Source organism: Artibeus jamaicensis, unplaced genomic scaffold, assembly GCF_021234435.1.
Source record: "Artibeus jamaicensis isolate MK-2021 breed Jamaican fruit bat unplaced genomic scaffold, CSHL_Jam_final scaffold_847, whole genome shotgun sequence".
NCBI lineage: Eukaryota > Metazoa > Chordata > Mammalia > Chiroptera > Phyllostomidae > Artibeus > Artibeus jamaicensis.
Window position 1 is genome coordinate 25,187,888 of NW_026522057.1, and position 22,888 is coordinate 25,210,775.

Genomic DNA, 22,888 nt, shown 5'->3' on the forward strand with positions numbered 1-22,888 from the left:
TCAAGTCTGCAAGGGGCCTGGTTGCCACCATTCCCATGAAGCACTGGGGGAACAGAAAGGGGGAGAGAGGCTTTTTAATCGGGGTGGGGGTTTTGCCTCAGCAGCTGAGCATATCAGGCAGAGGTGATGGCTGGTATCGGAACCCCTGGCGATCCTTCTACCACCAGCCCCTCCCCACTTCCTAACCGAGGCGAGTACCTTTCCCCAGGGCTCCTCCCTCCCTCCACACTTCCACCATCCATCCATTCCCCCAAACAAATCCTTTAATAGGTGTTCCTGGCACATAGAAATGAGCCAAGAACAATCCTAGCCCTCAACAAACTTATACTCTATTAAGACATAATTAAACCAAACTTCCGCAAACTTTAACGTGAAACAAGTCATCTGGAAATCCTGTAGGTCTAGGAAAGGCCTGGAAATTCTGAGATTCTGCATTTCTAACAAGCCTCGCGGTGCTGCAGGTGCTGCTGACTCGAGGACTGCGCCTTGACTGACGAGGAATTTAACAGCTACAATACAGGTGGACAAGGGCTATGATGAAATTGTAGCTCAGACAGGTGAAATAGCTCACTGAAACTCCCACAGCCGAGTGGAGTCAGAGGGGCCTGACCCCAGACACATCTGACTCCGCAGCCTGTGTAGGCTCGTTCCTGCTCCCTTAGGGAGAACGGAGGGGACTGTGTCAGTGGGTAGGAAGGCAGTTACTCCATCCTCGGGGAAAAGCCTCCCAGGATGGGTCTCAGTGTGTAAATGGGTTTTCCTGGCCAAGCAGGGCTGGGAGCAGCTCCTAAAGCAGCAACCGGCACAAAAAACACAAAGGGCGGGGGCTTTGGACTAGAAAATCCAGATTTTAATCCCATTCCGCTTCTTCAAGGGTAATTTTGAACAACTTAATGGTGGCGTACCTCAGTTTCCTCACTTGTAAAACGGAGATAATCATAACAGCACCTACTTCATTGGGTGGGTGTGAGAATTAAAATGAGATAGTGTGTGTAAAGGGTTTAGAACAGTGCGTGGCCTGGAGCAAGCGCTCGATAAATGTTAACTCTGGTTGTTCCAGCACCGGCTCCATCTAATTAATGGATGAGTCACGGAAAGAACATGCCCTGGGCTAAGTGGGCGGGGTAGGGGCCTGCAGGGCAGTGGAGTTGCCAGCCAGAGGGCTGACGGATAAACAATCTAATGCCCTTTGCTGGGTGAAAGCAGCCCAGTTGTATTCTCAGACACACATCCCAAGGCTTGGAGGATAACTAAAGCATCCACTGCCCAAAGTATCCACTGTTCAATCTCTTAGCTCATTTCCTCCTGGCTCCAGAAGGGTAGCTGGACTCATCCCTCCCTTTCCCCCTTTATACAAGTAGGAAAACGAAGGAGAAACAAGGTGACTGGTCAACGACCTCCCTGGATATTAGAGGAAGAGAGCAGCTCCTTAATCCCTAGTTAACGCTCTTTCCAGAAAGCCCGCAAGCACCACTGCAGGAGAAAATCAATACCCAAGAACTCCAGGGCAAGAGTTCCGGAATTTCCTGCCTCCTCCAGAGTTATGTTCACTAATCGTTAGTGATGATCAAGGAAAGGAGCCTCCGACAAGCCTGTCAGAGGGGTGGCAAGGACACAGCTGGCTCTGCCCCTGATCTGGGAAGAAAGACTGCCCAGGGAAAAGGCTGCAGGGAAGGGGATCTGGGCCTTATGAGAAAGAAGTACCTGGAAACCAATTCCCTACCCTAATAAAGCCCTTTACTGGTATACACACGGACAGGCATGCACCAGTGTGGCGGGATCTCCTACCTAGTAGACTGCTTGGCCAGCATGGCCACGTAGGTGACCACGAAACTCTGAAACTTGGAGCGCTGCTCCTCCCAGCGGTCATCTACAGAGTAGTAGTTGGGCAGGGGTGCTCCAAACAGGATCTCACTCCTCAGGAGGGAGCTCTTGAGGTTTTCTGCAGAGAGCCCCTCATCCACGTACCAGTAGAACTCGGGGTGGGTCATGGCCAGCTTCAGGGAACCTGCAGGTGCGGGGTGGGGTGGGGTGGGGGTCAAGGAACTCAGGGGTCAACTTCCACCAGCCCTCCATCAGGGCCATCCTACCTTCCTCCACACCTCACCTCTTCTAAGGAACTGAGAAACTCCCCCTCAATCTGCCTCCAACGCACAGAGGGACGGTTTAGAGAAGTCTCAGACCTGCCCTCCAGGCGGCTCCCACTAAGCTGATGTTTTCATTTCTGTTTGAATCTCAGCTAATTCTAAGACTCAATCTCTGCAGTCCCACCTTCATCTGTCTGGAATCCTACCCATGCCCCCCTTAAAGGCACACCCAAGCCCCATCCCTACACCTGGCTTTGCTCCATCCTTCAAGTCCCATCCCTAAATTACCGCCAACATGACCTCGGACTTCCTTCAGCTCCAGCCACTGCCCTATCTTCTTCCTCTGATTAGACGCCTGGCTCTGGGCAACCCCACCCAGGCTTCCCGCTAACAGACCTCTTCCCCAAGCCCCACTCCAAGCTGTCTCTGATTCGTCACAGCGTAACTCCCAATGTCCCTCAATCCAGAGTGCAGCGCCCAAACCTCCCTCCTTGCCTGTCTCGGATTTATCTCACACACAATCCTGCTACTAACCCTTTATCATTGAATCCTCAGGCCTGCCAGCCCTCAGCTCCAGGCTGACTCCGCTTCTCAGCCAAGTCTCTCCCCTCCTCCTACCTGCCTCTAAAATGCTGAACCAAGAGTCAAATCTCCCAATTAACCCCACCGAGCCGAGTTCCTAGTCTCATTCAGGCGTCACCCTTTACAAACCCAACCCCAGGCTGCTTCAGACCCTGCCCCGTACAGGCCCCACCCAAAGCACACTCTGGTCTTCTCACCCCGGATGTCTGCCAGGTCCTGGCCCATGCCGTCGTAATAGATCTTGCCGCCCCTCTCCGTGGGGAAGAAGTAGGTCATGAGTGAGCTGGGCGGGGAGCAGTAGGAGTAGGAGCCTAGTGGTAGGTCCTTGAGCACTTCATGGGGCTTCCAGCAGAACTCCCTGAAGCCTGGATGGTCCATGATTTTGCGCTCAATTTCGTGGATTGTCACCAGACGCTCACTGGTGAAAATGTTCCGTTCTGCATCGCCGCGTGCCAGGAAGATAAGCTCGATTCGCCAGTGCGCGTGAGTCTGGGTATTGGTGCTCACATAGGCGCGAGAATAGTCCCAACGCGAGGTGCCCCGTCGCGCACGGCTCTGATTGGTCATGGTGGGCGGAGTATCCACTTGGCACCGCCCATGCTTGTCCAGCCCCCGGCCCATCGGAGCTTCACTCTGGTTGGCTGCCAGATCCACCACGGTGGATTCCCTTCGAAGACGCCTACTCCGATTGGCCGCTGGTTTCCCAGAGGCAGAGAAGTCCCACCCCGGGCCTGGGCCAGACGCTGGGACCACAGGGATAGAGCTTGGGAACCTGGCGGCCCTTCTCGAGCGGTTGCCGAGATGCAGCTGCTGCAGCTGCTCTGAGATGAGGCGCTGGAGTGTCTCAGAGGTGAAGTCAGCTAAGTCACGCCGGTTACGTCCCCAGGACCCAAACTGGGACTTAAGTGCCAGTGCAAGGGCATCGAAACGCTGGGAGGCCTCGTGGTTTCGGATCTCAAAGGCGTTGTAGGAGATGTCAATGTCCAGCGGCGGGTAGTAGAGGAACATGAAGGCTGACAGGGCCATGGGGATGCTGCAGCCCAGGAAGAGCACCAGCCCCGCACAGCACGGATTGGTAAAGGCCCAACCCAAGGTACTCCAGAAGCCCGAGGCTGGGGGCCGAGAGGGCAAGGTCCAGTGCCGCCAGCAACACTGTCCCCCTGCCCCAGCCTGAGGCCCTGGTTTCTGAGCTCTCCTAAAGGCCTCACCTGTTGCTTCCTCCTCTTCCTGCTCCTCCTCTAGCCACACATCCTGCAACAACGGGTCATCCTCCGAGTCCATAGCCTACAGAAGAGGGAGAGGATACCATGGCTACAGGCAGTCGCTTAGCAGTTGGCATTAACCTTGCCCAAGCATAACCAAGTACAAACACTACAATGGAATTGCATCAAGCAGGCATTTAACTCAACTGAACTCAACCACATGTGCATAAAACAAAAGGAAAAATCCTATTTGCCCATCACTCCCCTCAACTAGATGTGGCTTTCAAGGCCACAGAAAAAGGAGACTCACAGCCCAAGTGTCAACAGAAGAGCTATCCCTCCCTGTGCAAGGGATATCCAAGGGAAGTTTTGACTATGCATGATTTCCCAGTTTTTGCTGCATTCTCTGATTTTAGAACTCAAGGCCAATTCAATGACTTTTATTTGATGAGCGACTATAAAGTAACTTCTAGAAGTACCAAGGTAGAAGGGAAAGAACATGATCTTTGGGACACGGGACCTCAGATTCGGTCCCGACCGTGTGAACATTGGCAAGACAGTGAATTTCCCTGAACTTCAGTCTCTGTGCAACAGAGGCGGCTGTTCCTGCTGCACACGACTTTGGGGAAGGCTGAGGGGGGAAGCGCTCTGCAGCCCGTGCAGTACATGAGTTATTTTCTGTCACATAAACAGATTTCTTTTGCTCCCCTTTGGGGGACTGGGACGTGCTCAGCAATTGCCCATGCAGCTGCGCCAGGGCTGGATGCAGGTCATACTTCTCAAGATCTCTCAGTACCCCCCCCCACCCCTTCTGTGGGACACTGCAGCTGTGACCACTGTTTGTCAGGCTCAGACCACTTAACATGCAGCTCCGGCAACGTCAAACCTTTGGGCATGGGCAGGGGCCAGGCATCTGTCTCCCTGAGCCTTGGGAACAAGCAGCAGGAGGGCCCAGCAAGAAAGGGCAAGGCTGGGCAGCCTGAGAACTCCAGCAGGGTGGCCTGAAGGCAGGAGGCCTTCTGGCATCCCTGGGCATGGCCTGTCCCCCTTGTCCTGCCTGCCCTCTGTTTGGGCGGAGAGAGACTCATTATCCAGTTAGATGCCAGGCAGTGAGAGAAGGAAGCTAATTATGCCAGAGCTGGCTAATTAATGCTGTCTTTCCTATTAACATTCTCTAGAGTGCTCCATTTCAATTAGACAGTCTGTCCGGGAAGAGAGGGGGCTGCCGTTAGCCCAGAGAAAGTAAGAGAGGGTGAGGGGAAGGAGGGAAATAAAGACAAAGAGACAGGACATGGGAGAGATCAGGGCAGAGACAAAGAAGAGGGGTATTTGGTGGGGAAGACAGAGACCCAACTAGGGAAACAAAGAAAGAGATGATCAGAGTGAGCAAGGGGGTATGCCAGTGGGAGGGGGAGGAAGAGGGTGCAGCAGAAGACTTTAAAGGGAGAGAGGCCTGGAGGAGGTGGGCACAGCTCTGTAATATGCACGATTCCTATCAATGAAAGAATTAAATTTCACTCTTTGCAGTGCCCTAAAGCGAGCCCGATGAAGAGATAACTAACTGCGCAGAGGCCGATTTGTATTAGCAGAGACTCCTGAGTGTGAGCCAGAGGTGGCTCCGACTCACTCCATCTCCAAAGAGCGAGACAAAGCCTGCACGCGGAAGGGGGGGCTGGGGGCCTGTGGGAGTCTGGCCCCATTCCCAGCCTGGAAAGGAAGCTGATGGTAATATAGTGGAGAGGGACGGGGGCCACTTTGGCATTTTTTCAGGGGACTAAGTCCATCCCTCCCAGACTCAGCCTTCTTTTTAGGGTGGAACAGTTTCCAATGTGTTGGTGTGTTACAGGGTCAAAGGCCATGATTCTGGGCCAGTTACAGCAGCACCCCTTGGTGATGTGGGGGTCCCTCTATCTACTCCACTAAGAATGCCACTCCCTTCCCCAGGTGTCCAAACCTAAAGCGTCTTTAAAGGCCTCACTCAATGTCACCTCTGCCGAGAGGCCTTCTTAGATCTGAACGCTCCACTCCCCAGCTGCTTGTCTAAGCCTCTCACCACACTTAGGGTGTGGGGGGAAAGATCACCGAAGGACGAAGAGGAGAGGCCGTGTAGCAGTCAGCGTAAGAGCTTCCGAGGCAGACAGACTTGGGAGCAAATCCCAGCTGCATGACTCAGTGCCGCCTTTCTGAGCCTCACTCTTCCCATCTGCAAAATGGGGTGAATGGGAGTCACCACAGAGGCGTCAGAAGGAAGGTGTACACAGCAGGCTGACCACAGTGGCTGCTAGGTACACATGCTTGGGAAATGAGAGCTCTGTAAAGGCTATGACTCCTAAAAACCCACATGGCCCCTTGTATTGGCTAAAGGTGGCCTCAACATTACCCCCCACCCCCGCACGTGGATTCCTTCCCCTTGAAACTGGGTGAGCCACGGTGCAAGTGGTGCTCTGTGGCTGTGGGGCTTCTACGGGGCTCCCCCAGGACCTGTCCTTGGAACCCAGCTGCCATGTTGTGAGGAAGGCCAAACTAACCCCCACAGAGAGACCACAGGTAGCAGCTCCTGCTGTCTTTCAACCCAGCTGATAGCCAGCATCCACCACCGGCCAGGTGAGTGAAGACGACTCCAGGGGATTCCTGCCCTAGTTGTGGAGTGACCCCCAGGCTTCAGGTCCTCTCAGGTGAGGCCTCCAACCACGGGGCAGAGCTCAGCCACGGGCTCCTGCTCCGTCCTCGCCCACAGAGGTCATGAGCGTGATGCACTGGCTGTCCTACATCACTAAGTGTTAGGACGGTTGCTTATGTAGCAGTAGTAACCGCACCGATGCAGTGGAGCCCTGTCTGACACGTGCAACTCCGTGTCCCGGGAACAGCCTTTGCTGGACTTAAATGACCAGATAATTGGGCACAGCCACTCTGCCTTCCCATGAGAGCCCCCTAGCAGAGTGGACATGAACTCCAGGGGAGCAGGGACTCGGCTGTTACGTTCCCTGCTGGACTCCCACGGCCTAAGATTGGTGCTCAGTGGGGATTTGTTGAATGAAGGAAGGAAATGGCATCTCTGAAGACTCTGGGTTATGTGTTAGGTAGCACTGTCCCCCAGTGGAGGACAGTCAGGTGCCATTCAACGTAAGCAGGTGGCCCAGTACAGTTTCTTCTGCCCAGGTGGGAAGGATCCTGAAGGCTATGAAATGGACTTCAGTTCTTTGCCTCTCATTCCACGCCCCTCTTCCCACCCAAACACCCATCTTCTCTGTCTACTCCTGAAAAGCTGCCGTGTGTGTGGCCCCTTCTGGGTGAAGGCCCAGGTCCCTCCAGCTGTGATGCTCCTAGAATCTCCAAGAAGCCCCAGTCTGCTGACCACGGAGGGTGGGCATCACCTGAGAGGCCCCACCCACACGACGAAGGCCCAGCTGGAGGGGGGGCCTGGCTCTGAGGCCGCGACCACCTCATCAGGCCCCTCCACAGGACGGGCGGCACATCTCAAATTTGTTTTGCTTTCTCAAATGACGGGAATTGATTAGCTTAGCGAGGAGCTCCAGCTGCTGCATGGAAAGATGCCCAGGGTGGTTCCTTCGATTCCTGGCACTGGCTCAGACAAAGAGCCTAAAGTAGGACTGATCACCAGGGATTGTGATCACATCGTATGATCTCCCGTTAGGGTGGGCCCTTGGCATAGGCTCCTGCTCAGTGACCGACACGTGTGTTCTCCCGCTGTCTGTCCCTTTGCCCGTCACACACACACACACACACACACTCAGAGGTGGTCACAATTAAACTCTGGGCCTCCCAGGGGCTCACACACCAAGGTGGAGACATCCCACAGAACAAGGTCCCCTCTTCTGGGGCAGAGCAGCCCCAGGGCATCTCGGAAGGAAGAACCTGGCCCGGTTTCAAAGGCCAGGCTTGGGCAACCCAAAAGCCACATTTGTAGCATAATCCCAATTTTATAACCGAAATACTAAACTAAATCCACATACATAGGCATTAAAAAACCCCATTAACAGTGGTTATCTCTGGGAAGGTTGTGGGAGGTTTTTATTTTCTCTTTTATACTTGTCTGTTTCCAATTTTCTACAATGACCAGGTATGGTCTTACTTTTAAGATCAGAAATAAATGTTATTTAAAAATAGAATGTGTGAATGTATATGTGGAAGAGATTTTTGCTAACAGCCTTCGACACTTTGAGGAGTTCCTAGAATAGGCCTGCGAGGAAAGACAACAAGCAGAGCTGGTTCAGGTGCGGGCAGGAAGGATCCTGGTTAGAAAGCAGAAGCACCTGGCTGAGGGGGGCGGGGAGGCTGTTGGCAGACGGGGTGTTTAAAATGAGCAGGAAGCAGATCATGGCCCGTCGGACCCAGAAGAGATATGGGGCACATCCGGTCCAACTCGTTCGTCTAACAGATGGGGGGACACTGAGATGTGCAAGGAGAAGGGACTTGCCCAAGGTCATATTTCAGTGTCAGAGCCAGGGCTCTTGGCTCCAAGGAGTGTTTGATCTGCTCCATGGCCGGATTCGGGGAGGACTTTGTGGCAGCCCCAGGGGGCAGCTAGACCTAGAGATGACCTGTGGACCCAAAGAGCCAACATAGGAAAACTATTTTGTTTCTTTTAAAAATTCTCATTGAATTTATTGGGGTGATGGTGGTAAATAAAATTAAAGGCTCGGGGTGCGCAATTCTACAATAACATCATCCGTATATTGTATTGCATGTTCACCACCTCAAGAGAAGCTACTTTCAAGGTCTAAGGAAGACGGTATTCAAGTCACAAGCCAGATGGACCTCCCCATCTGGACCCAACGGGGCTTTGAGAGCCCGCAGGGTTGCCTCAAGCCACCTCCGGCTTCCCGCCTGGCCTCGTTCTTTCCCGAGCGGCCCCCCCGGGACATGGCCCCACACCACAGCCTGCCTGCAGCCCTGTTGACAACTGCCCTCCTTCCGAAGGCGACAGACCCTTCCTTCTTCATTCCACCATCCCAGCCTGACTGTGAACATGTAATCAAAAAAATCACATTAGACATGCAGATTTGACTTAAAATATGTACCATATATGCATATACAATTTAATGGCCAATTAGGACCTAATCAGCTTTTCCTTCCAGTCTTGTGGCTTTTTGCCCCCCTGGTTCAGCTCTGCTCCTGCGGAAGGTCTTGGGGTCTCTGGTTCCCGGACCCCAAGGCTGAGAGATTCGGATAGTTCACAATGAGATATTTTTAGTTGAACAGCTCTATGTACCCCAAATCCGCTGAAGGGGGGCACTGTGCCCTTGTCTACTTCCTGGAGATGGGCCTGCCCTGCCCCTTCGGTGAGTTCAGCTCGTCTCCAGGGGAGAAAGCAGGAATGGGACGAGGAGGGCTCTGTCCTTCCTAGGTGTCACTGTCCTGAGTCCTAGTCCCTGTCTTCCTAGGGTCTGCCACCACTCAGAGGCCAAGGCTACGTGCGTCCACCCTCCAGAACCCCCGTTTCTTCTCAGAGACCTGGGCACTGCGTCTCAGGGTAGGAAGCTGCAGAGCACCGGAGACACGGTGGCAAAACTGGGGCCAATTCATACAAATGGGGTGCTGATGCAGACGCTCGGACACCTTTTGAGAAAATCCTAACATAACGATGAGCTGTGTGTCTACCATGCGCAAGCACTTGACCCACCCTCTCTCATACTCATGTAGGGCTCCTGCAAGGGAGCTCGATGAGCACCCTCATGTTACAGAGGAATAAACAACCAGAGAGGTTAAGTGACTCCCTTGTGGTCACACAGCAAACAGGGGTGGAACTGGCAATTGAACCTTAACCCCCCCCCACCCCCCCAGGCTGAAGGCCACGCTCTTTTGCCATCCTGAGCAGCCGGGATGCTGAGACGTCGGTTCTCAGTCCTCACTGAAGACACCCACTGCTCTTCAGCAAGCCTGCCCCCCGCCCCATTAGACCCAAAATTGTGCAGGTCGGCCACTCTGCTTTGAGTAGTTGACGGCTCGGGGCGTGAGGCCAAGGGGTCTCTGCCAGTTACAGAGGCCTGGCTTTCCCTTCTCGGGGGCATGGCTGTGATGGCTCACTTTACGTGTCAGCCTGACCTGGCCAGGGGTGCCCAGACATCTGATCATCCCTGGGTGTGCAGACCAGCGAAGAGGCATTTCCTCCCTAACGCGGGTGGGCCTCCTCCTGCCAATCAAAGACCTGAATGGAATGAAAAGGCTGAGTAAGAGGGAACTCCTCCTGCTGAGTCTGGCAGCAGGGAAGTTGGTCCCTCCCCGGGCCCTTGCTGGCTTCCCCACAGGAGCTTCCGCTGTCCGCTCACCTGGTGGACAGGTCTTCAGACACGGACTGTAACTACACCCTCAGCTCTCCCGGGTCCGACTGGCCACCTGCAGAATGTGCACACCTCGGCCTCCACAATCATGTGAGCCAGTTCCTTGTCATCTACCCATTTATCCACCTGTCTTTCTACATCCCATTGGTTGTGTTTCTGTGGAGAACTCTGACTGCTACAATGGAGCATAAAGCACCCTAGAGGAAAGTGGGGGTGAAGCAAGGAGCCCCCTCCTGGCAGCTGGATCCTAAGACCCTCCAGGGTTTTATACTAAGAGGCCCCAAGTCCTACTCGGACTCTCAAAAGGAAACAGGAATGTCCCGTAGAGAAAGGGGCGTGCCCAGGGGGGTGTCAGCACAGGTCTGAGCCCTTCCCCCAGCAAGGAGATCCTTTCTCCCCTGGCCTCCTCCCATCAGACCTGCTGCTTCCTCCAGGAATACACACCATTCTTGTGGCCTAAAGTTGCCAGCAGAGGGCAGGGAATTCAGAGGGCTGCTCCTCCCAGCCCCCAAAGAAAATCTGGGCTTATTTTTTGGGAGCCTGGGTGGGGGTGGAGAGAGGAGGGAGGCGCTCTGCAGTTGTCCTGCCCAGGACCCTCATTTCTCCAAGGAGGGCAGGCTGCAGGGATGGAGCGTTTGAAGGACAGCTGGCCGCCTCGGGCTGACAGCTGGTGAGAAAGCTGTGGGCACTGACTCGTAAGCCCAACAGCTCCATATATATCAGGCGAACGAGCTCTGCTCCCATCAATATATCACCCGGGGGACCGTCCCAGCCGGCACCAGAGGAACCAGCATTAAATGCCACAACAGCCACTCTCACTGTCCCCTGTTCTGTGTGTTCTCTGGCTGGTGGGCTCAGTGGAGCAGAACTGGTCCCTCAACACTCAGAGGGTGGCAGGTACTGAGAGCACCAGAGCCTGGTTTCCAGGAGGAGGAGGAGGGAGCTAATGTGTGGGCTTTGCAGTCAGACGGACCTGAGTTCAAAGCTTGGCTCTGCCACTAGCTAGGAGCATCGGGCAAGTCTCGGTTTCCTCATCTGTCAAACAGGGATGGCGGTACCCCATCTGCTGAGTCACAGCAGCTAGTGTGACCTTTATGAATGAGGCAGTTGGGAAGAGGCCTCCGCTCGTGGCAGGTGTGCAGGGCAGCAGTGCGGACTCTTTCATTCTCTACCACGTCAACCCTCAGGCTCTGCGGGGCCCTCACCTATGCACTTGTTCAAATGCAAACTCCTGATCTCAGACACCAGACGTAGCCAATCAGACTGGGGTGGGGGGAGGAATCTGGATTTACACCATCTCCCAGGTGACTCTGCTGCAGGTAGCCCAGGACCGCTCTCCGCAGTGCCCAGGGGCGTCCTGCAGTCCCCGACGGTGGAACCTTTGACCTCGGCCACACTGGGACTTGCTCACAATGGCTGCGCCCAGGCGCTGGGGACGGCCTCAGCCTCCCAGATCTGAATCCAGGGCTCTCGCCCTGAAGTGCATTTTCCTCCAGCCACGGGGAGGAAGACATGATATCTGGGCCGGCAACAGAACTTTATGTTCTTGGGGGAGGACGGCTGGTAGACCCACGAACAGGCCACCCAGCTCTGCCAACCAGCTCTGCCAACCAGCTCATCCTAGTGGGGCCAGGCAGGGAAAGGAAACGAAAGGCAACGGCTCACTACCTGCCAGGCCCACGCAAGGGGCTCGGGAGGGAAGCTGCCCACCCAGGGAGCCCTGCTGTGGCCCACTCGGCAATGGGCACTTTCCTTGGCGTCGCCTCTCTTCCAGCTTCAGCTCTCCGAAGCAGCCTGCAGGAGCGGGGGCTGGGGTCCGAGAGTCACAGCCCCTCCCTTTAGCCACCGTGCACTACTGATAAGAGAAATTCCGCCCAGCTGACCCGCTCTTGCCTTCCCTCCCCACCCCTTTCCGCCTGCACAACTCAGGCTGCACAGCCCACACCAGGCCTGGCTCCTGGCACCTTCCAAGCAGCCTGGTGTCTCGGAGGAAAAGGCAATAAAAGCTTAATAAAACCAGCAGCACTTACAGAATCTGTGAAAGACAGCCAGCTCCTCAAACACGCAGCATGCCTTGGCCAACCCGTCCAGGCCACCCTTTCCCACTCCCTGTCTTTCAACCCGGTCGCTCCCAAGTCCCAGCTGCTGACTGCGGTTCCCTGTGAGCCCAGAGGACCCCACGGGGCCCAGCAGCCAGTCAGCTCCCCAGCCCCTGGATCACTGTGTTAATAAAAAAATAAAAAGATCACCGCAAAAAAAGACCAATAACCATGGCCATAAAAGCCAAATTGGATTCCTTCCTGGTTGATGAGCTCAGGGCCCTCCTCTCTCTCTGAGACCCGATTAACAAATATGTAAAACAATCCCCCTGGCACCTCCGCAGCTAGGCTCCAGCCAGCTCTTCCTGGGAGCTCCAGCTCAGGGGCAAGGGAGGAGGTGAAGCAGGGGATGGTGCCTGGGGCAGCACAAGTGGCCCCTGGAGGCCGAGCATGGGGACCTGCCCTGCCACCGGCCTGCTGTGTGACCTAGAGCAAGTCACTCAACATCTCTGGATGAGTGGTCCTCCACCTCGGGGGGAGAGATGTTCTCTAAAGTGGGCTCCCCTTCACCCCTCAGCAGAAGCCCCTGTGTAAGGAGGTGGGACACACAGGTGGGTCCTGCCGTATCGTCACTCCAAGTGTCGGGAACCACTGAATAGTGTATGCTGGAGACTGTCGGCCTCGCTGGGGCACAGAGGCGGCCCCTGCCAGGTCTTCGCTCGGGGAAAGCTCCCTGAGCGAGCACGATCCCTCCCCTCCCCTCCCCTCCCCACAGCACACCCAGACCACATCTGTGGGTCTGGGGATGCTGAGGGGCTCTCCTGGGGCCCAGTGCAGAAGAGAAGCCCGGGGGTAAACCGGAAGCGGAAAAGATAGACACACAATACGAAGTGCTCACGCTTCCCCGAGGGGCCACCACGATGGGTTTGGGGTGGCGGTTTGGGAAGGGACTGTATCCTCAACCCCACTGCCTGGAGAGATTTTGGGAAGACTTAGGGCAAATGCCCCCTTCCGAGAACTCAGAGCTTCCTGGGCTTGTGGGGGGCCAAAGCAGCCAGCCCCACGGGAGAGCAGCACAGTGAGGAGGTGCTGAGGCGCTCGGGCCCGCATGTCCCCAGGACAGGGTCACTTCTCTCCCTGTCCTTGACCCCTGCATTGGGGGGATTGGGTGACATTGTAGCTAAGAAAAGGAAAGGGATTTCTTTGAACCCGATTTCTGATAAGCTCCGTACTCTTCTCACTCAGACCAAGTAAGATTTTATTTGAGTCTTACATGTTTGAAAACTCCCCGAATTCTAGAGCCAGCTCTCCCAAACCCTGCTGGTATGCGCGCACACACAAACACACACACATTCATTCTGTGTCTGCCCCCCGAGTCATTATGGTCCGAGTCCAGGCACAGCCTGGGAGGCACGGCAGGTTCTGGGGAGGGAGGAGAGCAGCAGCACCAGGCACCCAACTTCAGCATCTTGGGTGTTGCGGCAGAAACACATCTGCGGTGCGGGTCCAGGGGAGGCTCCAGAGGAGGGCTTCCTGGCCCACTGTTGATGGACAGCTCAGGTGTGAATAATGGGTGGGGGGACAGGGGTCTGCAGAGGGCCCTGCAAGGGTGGGGGTTTGAAACTGGCCCTCAGCCCCAGCCCACCCCCCGTGACAGTGCAGTTGCCTGTGGAAACAGGGGTCAAAGGTGGGAGCAGAGCAGCCACAGCGGAGATCCTGGAGATGGTGAGCAGATCCCCAAGCCCCTCTCCGCAGCTCTGCTGCCTTTCCCATAAAATCCTGGGGAGATTCAGGACCCCAGGAACTAAGAACTGCTGTCTCTGGCCTCGGAGGCCAGGAGAGGCCCAAGAAAGCTGCCTGGGCCCAGGAATCCCAGGCCCCTCCTGCCTCACCCTGACCCTGCTCAGTGGCACAGTGTTATCTTAAATCTAGTGGGAACCTCTTTAATCCTTCTACCCTACTGGGGCTCTGTCTGCCATTTGCAAGTCTTTCCCTCAGTTTGCCTTTCTGTCCAATGGGAGAGCTGGATTCAATGAGCTTTCAGGTACCGTCCAGTTCTGTCATTTGGAGTTCCTAAGAGGCCAGACACAGAAGTGTGACAAGGGGTGACTTAGGACTAGGGGAGCAGCTGAGACGGTGAAGAGGGTTGCAGATTTCTCAGGGCGTGGAGGCTGCAGTCCCCATCAGCCTGCAGCCACATGGGCTCTGGCCCTGCCCTGTGACCAGACATCCTGCAGAATGGGGCGGGGCGGGGTGCGCAGTGAGAAGGTCAGGGTCAGGAAGGTCGGTGCTCAGGGATTCCTGAGCGGAACTGAAGGCTCCAGGGGGCAGGAACAGGACCCTTCCCTTTGTCAGTACTTAGAGTCAGGTCAGGCCCCACCCAATCAAGGCCCTGGCCATCAAGGTCCATCAGCCCCATTCACCAATTCTTACACTTACCAATTCATTCATTCACTGTCATTCATTCCTAGTCTTAACTCATTCACTAGTTGGTGCTTGCTATATAAAATAAGCACTTTCTGTCAAACCTTCATTAACTTAGCTCTGCTATGTATTGAACTCCTTTCCTCCCGGAGGTTCTGTGAACCTGCTCACCCCGGATCTATTCTCATGCTCATTAATGCCCAAGAATGCCTCTTGGCCAACATGTCCCTTTTCAGCACCAATTCTGGGCTCTGTTACTCTGGGACCATCTGCCCAAGGCCTCTGGAGGATGGGGTCGGTGGGGGGCAGCAGACATGCTTGCAGTGGGAACCTGCAGTGGCTGCCTGCAATGCTCACCAGCCGGCTGGTCCCAGCTTGCTGGGCGGAGGCAGGGAAGGAGGGGTCTCCCCCTTCACCTGCAGACACTTTTCCCAACCCGATTTTCCTCCAGCTTAGCCTAATGTCCCTCAGGTGTGGGTTGCGGGTCGCGGAGAGGACCTGAAGTCGACATCCTGCCTTTGTGAAGTCACACGGGGGTGCTTTAAGACATGTTCAACTGGGAATTTGTCACATACAGGCATGCCCGGGGAGAGGTAAGTCCCAGCTGTGTCTACATGGAGTGGGAAGGGGAAACAGCTGGATGACCGCCAGAAAGGTCCCGCCAGTCTGCCAGCTGCTGCCACATCTGGACATCTGAAAAGGGAACTGCTCAGCTGCTTGGCGGTCAAGAGGCAAATGGTCAACTCACGTCACCCCGTCCACCAGGACATAGAGCTCGAGTCCCTGGGTACACATTACCCAGATTGCTGACGAACCCAAAAGGTATTTTGGTTTCGATCGTGCATGCACATCTTTAAAGACCCAAATCAAGTCCCTACAAAAGTCAAAGCATGAGCTGATTATCTTATGGTGGGTATGGCCACAGCATTCAGGGCCAGCTTGCCTGCGGGGCTTGTGTCCTATTTCCGTTGCTCACTAGCAAGCTGCTCAGTCTCCCTCTTCCCATTTCTCATCCTTAAAATGAAATAATAATGGTAACTCTCTGATAGAGCTGGGATTAGGATAGAAGGATAATATCTACAAAGCCCAAAGCCCGGAGCTTGGCAGGTAGTAAACATTCAGAATATGTTGGCCGTTATGATAATCATCATTATCTTCAGGAAATCTCCCTGCAGAACTTCCCAGCTAAGAACATGAGCACCCCCAGGACAGCGCCGAGGCTCGCACAGGAGGGGGAAGCACACGGCACTCTCCCCAAACATCGCGGGAACGCAGGTTAGCCGCAGCTGCTCCCGGGCCAGGCCCTTTGTGCTGCCTTCCCCAGAGACAAGGAGGACAGCGCATCCTCCTTCACGACAGGAGTGGCTTCAAGCTGGCAGGCTCGTCCCCTTTATTAATGTGGTTTGGCAAAGGATGCGTCGTCCAGGCACCAGTACGTATGCCGAATGCTTTAGGCAGATGGCTGGGCGGGAATGGATCCTCCCTACTGCACCCCGCTCCCATCAGGACACCAAGCTGGGGAGAACCCCTGGGTGTACTGCAGGCGCCGCCCCCCCCAATGGGAAGCTTATTTCCTGACCCCGGAGACTAACTGCCTGGATCATGTCCTCTGAGTCTGAGGGGACAAAAGGGTCTCTCATCTACTTCTGGTGGGGGACCTGGGTGAGCCATATCTCATCATCCCTCACCTACGCTGGGGCAGGAGGTACTGGGGCGGGGAAGGGAGGTGCTGCGGAGCTCTCCACAGGGACAGAGACAAAAGCTGTCTCACTTCTGCGTGTCTAGTGCCTGGCGCACGGTGGGGCTGCTCAGGCAGACACTTGGGATGGGAGGTGACGGAGAAGGCTTTTTAAGCCTCTGGACACTGTCTCCTGGGACATCACTCCCTGTTCCAAGGAGCACCTGCACCCCCCAACCCGGAAGAGACCTGTGTGGCTCCCGCAGGCATCTAAATCCAAGTTAGTCCTTCCCATCGTCCCCACCACCTCCTCGTTCCCGATGGTCAAGCTCACTGCATACAGCAAGACCCTAATCTGCCACCCAATGGCCCTGTCCAAATTGTCCAGGTGCCCGCTCTGGTTCCCTCAGAGGGAGGAACAAAGGGAGGAAGCAGATAAGAAAGCCAGAGGCACAGCCGGGGTTCTGTATGCTCAGCGCGGTCCCTCCCGAGTTCAGAGAGAGATACCCGGACCCTACATTCCCCAGGGCCGGCCCCAGGACCCTGCACTGGGCTCCTTCCTTTCAGGTTTTGGCAGAGACACAGCTTCTGCCGGCACAAATGCCGGCGAGCATGGTGAGGACCGGAGGTGTAATATAAATAGCCTGCTGCTGCCCATCAGCTCCTCCTTCCCTCGGTTTTGCTCCCAAACCTCCTTCTTTGCCCCCAGAGTAAACCTGCTCATGGGGGCTCTGCACGGCCCCACCTGCCTCTACTCGCCTGTGACCTTAGGAAGGTGAGTCCACCTCTCCAGCCTCAGGTCCTTCAATGGTGGAATAAGACCACTTCAGGCCCTGGCTGGTGTGGCTCAGCGGATTGTGCGCCAGCCTGTGAACCGAAAGCACGCAGGTTCCATTCCCAGTCAGGGTACATGCCTGGGTTGCAGGCCAGGTCCCCAGCTGGGGGCATGTGAGAGGCAACTGATTGATGTTTCTCTCACACATCAATGTTTCTCCCTTCCTTTTTCCTCCCTTCTCCTTTCTCTAAAAATAAATAAAATATCTTTTTTATAAAAGGATAATTTGGGCTGTACATCAATTAATATACACAAAGCACACAGGTTCTGTATTTGCCAGTGTCACTCGTGATGAAGAAGAGGTGGGGACCTGAGGCCGGTCAGGAGGGTCAGGCTTCATGCTGGGGGGTCGCGCAGGAGGTGACTGAGGCAGGGGAGGCCAGCTGCATCTCCACTCTGTGCTTGGAAGAGGAGTGTTAGGTTAACTGCCTGCAGTGATTCATCCCCACTCCCTAGAGCTATTTCCTTGCTTCTCACACACTCGGGGAAGCTGGCCTGGCCACACAGCATGCCAGTTTGTGCTTCTGAGATTCAACCAACGTGCTGCATGATGCTGGGCAACTCACCTGCGCTCTCTGAAATCCCTTCCCCAGCTGCAGAGGCCTCGTGCAGCTCTGACCTCTTAGGGAGTTAACTGGTCTGCCCTAGTCCAAGCCTCACTCCTGCCTGAGCCCCCCCCCCCCCAGGCAAACAGGTTCCCAGCTCTCAAGGTGGGGACAGAGCCTGAGATGCAGAGGGGAGGCTCCCAGTGCCGGTGCTGGCTCAGAAGCCTTGAGTACCCACCTGGGGCCAGTGAAAGATGGCCAGAGCTAAACTCAGGTGACAGTGCTGCCCTTCACCTCTGACCTAGGAGGCAGAGGGAGTTCTATTCCTTGAAAACCATCACGTTAATGGTTTTCTTCACACACACAGAATTTATTGAATGAACGAATGAATGAACAAATACGGGAAATAATACAGAACACTGGGCAAAATAGGGCTCTTGTTTCACTCAGGTCAAAATCTGATCCCAACTTGGCCTCTTCTGGCTCTGTGGCCTCAGGCAAGCCTCTCAACTCCTCTGAACTGTGGTCTCGCCATATATTAAATAGGGCTGACTGTCCACAGGCCGAGAGAGGGCTGCAAGGTTACGTGAGGTAGCCCGTGGAAATGTTTGGCACATGGCACAACGGAGGTATCCAACAACCGCAATTATTATCAGTACCGTTATTACCAGACTGCGGTTCCCATGGTAAGGCAGAGGATAGAGGCTGCCAGCCTTGTCTGGTGCCCATTTCCAAGGAGCTCTGACTACTGCACAGGCATGTAGTAACGGAAGTCCTCCCACCCCGTACCTTCCAGCCGGTGAGGGGCAGGAGTGTGGCCAGCTGGCTTTCCAGGGGCCGAACAAGGAGCGAGCAATAACCCTCCCCGGACTGGGCCCGGAAGCGGCCAGGCCTCTGGTCTTTGTCAAGCAGCTGGAGCATGAGCCGCACTGTCTGCCCGTGAAATGCGACTTTTGGAAAACATGCATATTGGTGGGTCTATTTCGGGCCAACACTGCTCTTTATTTATTTTCCCCAGGCTTCGTGTCTGGAGCCCGGCTAAGAGGGGTGTTTTGACAGACTTTGACACCCCTCCTCTGGCAGAGGTGCACGCGGGTGGGGGAGGGCAGGCAGGGAGAGGAAGATCTCAAAACGGCAGGCCTTCTTCCTCGGCCCGGGACTGACGGACAACCAGACACCCCTTCCTCACCACCCCAGACTTCTGTCTCCCCCTGTTTGGGAGTGGGGGAAACAATTTCAAAGAGGGGGAAGGGAACCAAAGAGGCCAATCCTTGAACTCCCCGTGATGGCAACACCAATAACGCTATTATCGACCACAGCTGCCACCACTACCATTTCTGGGTGGCTATTTTATGACTCTCAGGGGGCTGGCTGTTTGCCCATAGGGAAACCACCTCAGCCTTCAGCATCTCACTTTGCTCACCTGCAAAGGTGATTTTTGCAGTGCCCAGCTCATGGGGCCGTGAGAAGTGGCTGCCTAGACAAATGGTAGACTGTCTTCTCTCCCAGCCTCTGCTCCTGGCCAGCTGCCTGTGGACAGCCTACTTTCGAGTCTTAGGGGCCTGGGGCTGGCTGCCAAGCCCCTAGCCACTGGGCAGGGCCTCCAAAGCTGCTCCCGGCTAGTCCCTTCTCCGTGGTCATTTACAGTCAGAGGTGGCCTTAAGGGAGGAAGAGTCTAGACAACTTCATCTGCCTTTGAACAACCAGGCGAGTGGATGGAAATGGGGAGACAAGGAAACGTGTCTAAGCTATAGAGAAAGGGGCTTAAACCATGATCCCGAGGCTCTGGGGATCACGAGATACAGGTTTAAGACTCCATCCATCCATCCATCCATCCATTCACTTACCAAGCACCCACAGCAAATCGAGTGGTTCATACAGAGGACATACTGACAGTAGAATCAAAGCCTGCCCCAATAGAGACTGCATTTCAGCTGTGTGACCTCAAGAAAATTACTTGACATCTCCGGTCCTATAAAGGAAATCATCTGATCATCCTTTGTTCGGGGAACAGGACGACTTCACTGGTGGTGGGTGCTCTAAGGGGAAAGGTACCATACCTCTGGGGTTAGAACCTTGATTACCAATCCCCCACCCCACACACTCAGGGGATTCATGAGAGTCAAGGTCGCACATTGTTAGGGCCAGCAAGAGACTCCAAAGGTCACCTCGACCAGCTCTGTTCTTGTACAGACCGGATGCCTGAGGCTCAGAGAAGGAAATTCACACAAGGACACAGGCGGCCTGTGGCCAAGCTGAGACTAGGTCTCGGGTCTCCCCAGGAGCACTCCAGAGCTCCTTCCACGCTGGGACTCTTCCTCCCTCAACCTAACTTCTCAATTTTAAGGCAACAGCAGGAGAGGTGGCAAAGGGCAAGCCAGGGCATGGGTACCAGATCCATCAAGCAGCCAGATCTCCGGGGAAGTGGGAGTGGAATGAATCACTTGCTGTGGAGTCCTGGCCCCCTGGGGATACTGTGGGTACTCTGGTGCATCTAGCTCTGGAATATTCCTGGGGAGGGGGCAGAAGTTGCTGATGCCATGGGAGGAAAGTGGGGGTGTCAGACTTCCAAAGGGGGAAGTAGGGGCTCAGAATCAGCCAGGAGAGTGGAGCCAGCTTCCCTCTTAGAGCTCTCTCTGTGCCCACACGGGAGCAGCCCAACCGAAGGAAAGTTGGAGAGTGAATGTGGCTGGGAAGGAGCGTTGGAAAAGGCGGGGGTAGGAGGGGTAGGGGAGTAAAAGATAAACACAGGGGAGGTGAACAGAGCAGGGGAGCAAAGACACAGGAAGTATAAGCAAGGAATGATGCAGAGAGAGAGGGGAGTAAGGTCTAAACAAGGAGAGCTCTGCAAAATGGACTCTGAGCCTAAACCCAGATTCGGCAAGGCTGGGCTTCTGTCTGCAGCTTCCACGGGACCAGAACCTCCCCCTCCATTTGGCAAATGCCCTGGTTCCTGCCCAGGTCTGTACTGGGGTGAGGAGAGGGTGTGCTCTGCCACCCTCTGCTTTTCTGGAAGGAGTAGGACAGTTTGTGTGTGTGTGTGTGGGGGGGGGGTGCACAAAGCCCAGCGGGCATTGTGAGTCACTGGGTGTCCCTGTGAGCGCCTGGAGCTAATCTGGGGTGTATTTGGTGTCTGGAGACAGCAGGACCTGGAGTGAGGATGCTGCTTGGATGGCTGGTGCTGGGGGGGTGGGGGTGGGGGGTGGGGGGTGCTGTCCTGGTCCACGTGCATGTGAATCTTCCCCTCTGCATGGACTGTGTGGACTGTGGGTGGATGCATATTTGCGTGATTGGACTATGCGGGTGGTCCATAGATCTCCGTGAGTGTGCAAGTGGGTTTGTGGGGGCTGAGTGTCCGAGGCTGCCCAGGGCGCCGTTAGCAGTGCTGACCCAGGCCACAGAGGGAGGTGGTTGGCACCCAGCTTCTCGAGGGACTTGGGGAGCTGGTGTCGTCTTCTACAGCAGAGAGGGGCACATGAAAGGAAGCCTCCCGGGAGGCGCCCTCTTGGCTCAGCTGTGGGCCCTGCCCCCCTTCCCTCTAGGGGAGTTGGAAAAGTTCTCCCAGAGGCAGGGTTGACTCATGGGACTTGGCACCACTCGCTTCAGAAATCCTCTAGATCCTCAGTGCCGCCCCTGCTCGGCTGCCGTCCCCCACACCCCACTCTCGTTTTCTGCAGGGCCCAGGACCCTCTGGCAGTCGGCTCCCATCGCCCGCGCGGTCTACCCCAGAGCTCTGTGAGCCCAGTTGACTTGCAGCCAGGTTAATTGGGCTCCAGCACTTGAGAAATGTCCCGCTGACAGCATAAGAGCGCTAAGATGGGAAAGGAAATGGAAGGAGACGAGGTCATTAACCTTTTTCTGTCCCCTCCCTCTGCTGTAGCCCGGCAAAGAGCTGGGTCCAGGGCGGGTTCAGACTGACGCTCAACTTTTATGGAATCAGTCATCCACCCGCCGGGAGGAGCAGGGGGCCAGAGGTCGGAACCCTCTCGGTTTCTGGGCATCAAACTGGCCCGTGCAGACCGAGGCTGCTTGGGCCCGCTGGGAGTTGGTGCGGAGCTGGGGACTGGCCATGGGAGGCAAGCTCTGCGCTCTGCCCACCACCAGCCGGTTTTCCCAGGGTGGTGGGTTCCGAGGCCCGCATCCTGGGCTGGCTGGAGAACTTCACACACCGCCCTGAGAGGCTGGGGTGGTGACAGCGAGGACCTGCCCCGCTCCTCCGGGCAATGCATCCCCCGAGCCCAGACCCCGATTCCTCCCAGCCGCCGTCGCACTCACCTCGGCTGGCCAAGCTGCGCTGGCTGAGCCGTGGGCACGGGAGGGAGGCGCGCCAGAGGGCCCGGGGACTGCGGCCACCTAGCCGTGTGGACTTGTCTGTCCCCTCACGGGAGCCGCAGGGAAAAGCTCTTCAAAGCTGCAGGAGCCCGGGGTTTCCCGCTCCGCTCTAAAGCGCACAGACCGTGCACGCCTTGGTGCGGATTTTGGTTCTCAACGCGCAACCCGGAGCACTCCGCGCGCCGCCTTTTATTCGCCGCCCGCCTTTGTTTGGGTCCCGGCTTCTACCACAGGACGTAGGGGTGTCCGGGCAGGCTCTGAAGCCGCGCCCCACCCCCAGCCACTGGCGCCTCCGGCCTCTGTGCTGTCGGTTCTTCCACCAGTGGTCGGAGAGGACACGAGCTCCGCCGCACACTGCTGTCTCCGGAGTCCGCCACCAGGCGCCGCCGTGGCTGCCGCTCCCCCTGCGGGAGCCGTGCGGTGGTACAACCGGGCTCCCACTGCCCGCTGGCTGGGGCTGCAAGCGGTGTAGCGACCCCTGGGGGGCAGCTCCCGCCTCTGCAAAGGGCTCAGGCCTGGCCACCTGCCCCTTCTCCTGAGCATCCTGGGTTCCTCTCCCAGTCCACCCGGCCTTGGCAGGCCACCAGCCTCCTGGACATTTGAGGGCATCCCCGGGTCTCCTCCGGAGGGAGCTGCCAAGTCCAAGTCCCTGGCATCGGCCCTTCCTCCTTATTTCTCCATTCACCTCTTGGCACCAGAGCCCAGAACCATGCCAGCCCCTGGGACCCAGCATCTCTCCAGCGGTAGCACATGGACGGCCTGATACCCCTGGCTCTAGGAGCACAGGAGAAGAAGCCCGGAGCCATGGCCAGTGCCTGGCCCATTTCTCTCCCTCAGGGCTCTGAGGGCATTGGCACTGGTG

General features: G+C 56.0%; 1 protein-coding gene across 3 annotated transcripts in view; it reads right to left on the reverse strand.

Moving 5' to 3' along the window:
- DISP3 (dispatched RND transporter family member 3) overlaps nucleotides 1–22,170 on the reverse strand; it is a 44,827-nt gene extending 22,657 nt beyond the window's left edge. For all 3 annotated transcript variants that reach the window (XM_053660103.1, XM_037165737.2, XM_053660104.1), the window contains exons 1-3: nucleotides 21,970–22,170; nucleotides 2,867–3,953; nucleotides 1,789–2,008 (exon numbers count right to left, since the gene is read on the reverse strand). In XM_053660103.1, coding sequence (XP_053516078.1) covers nucleotides 1,789–2,008; nucleotides 2,867–3,950 — 1,304 coding nt within the window. In that variant the 5' untranslated portion in view covers nucleotides 3,951–3,953; nucleotides 21,970–22,170. The remainder of the gene's footprint in view (nucleotides 1–1,788; nucleotides 2,009–2,866; nucleotides 3,954–21,969) is intronic.
- Between the last annotated feature and the right edge of the window lie 718 nt (nucleotides 22,171–22,888).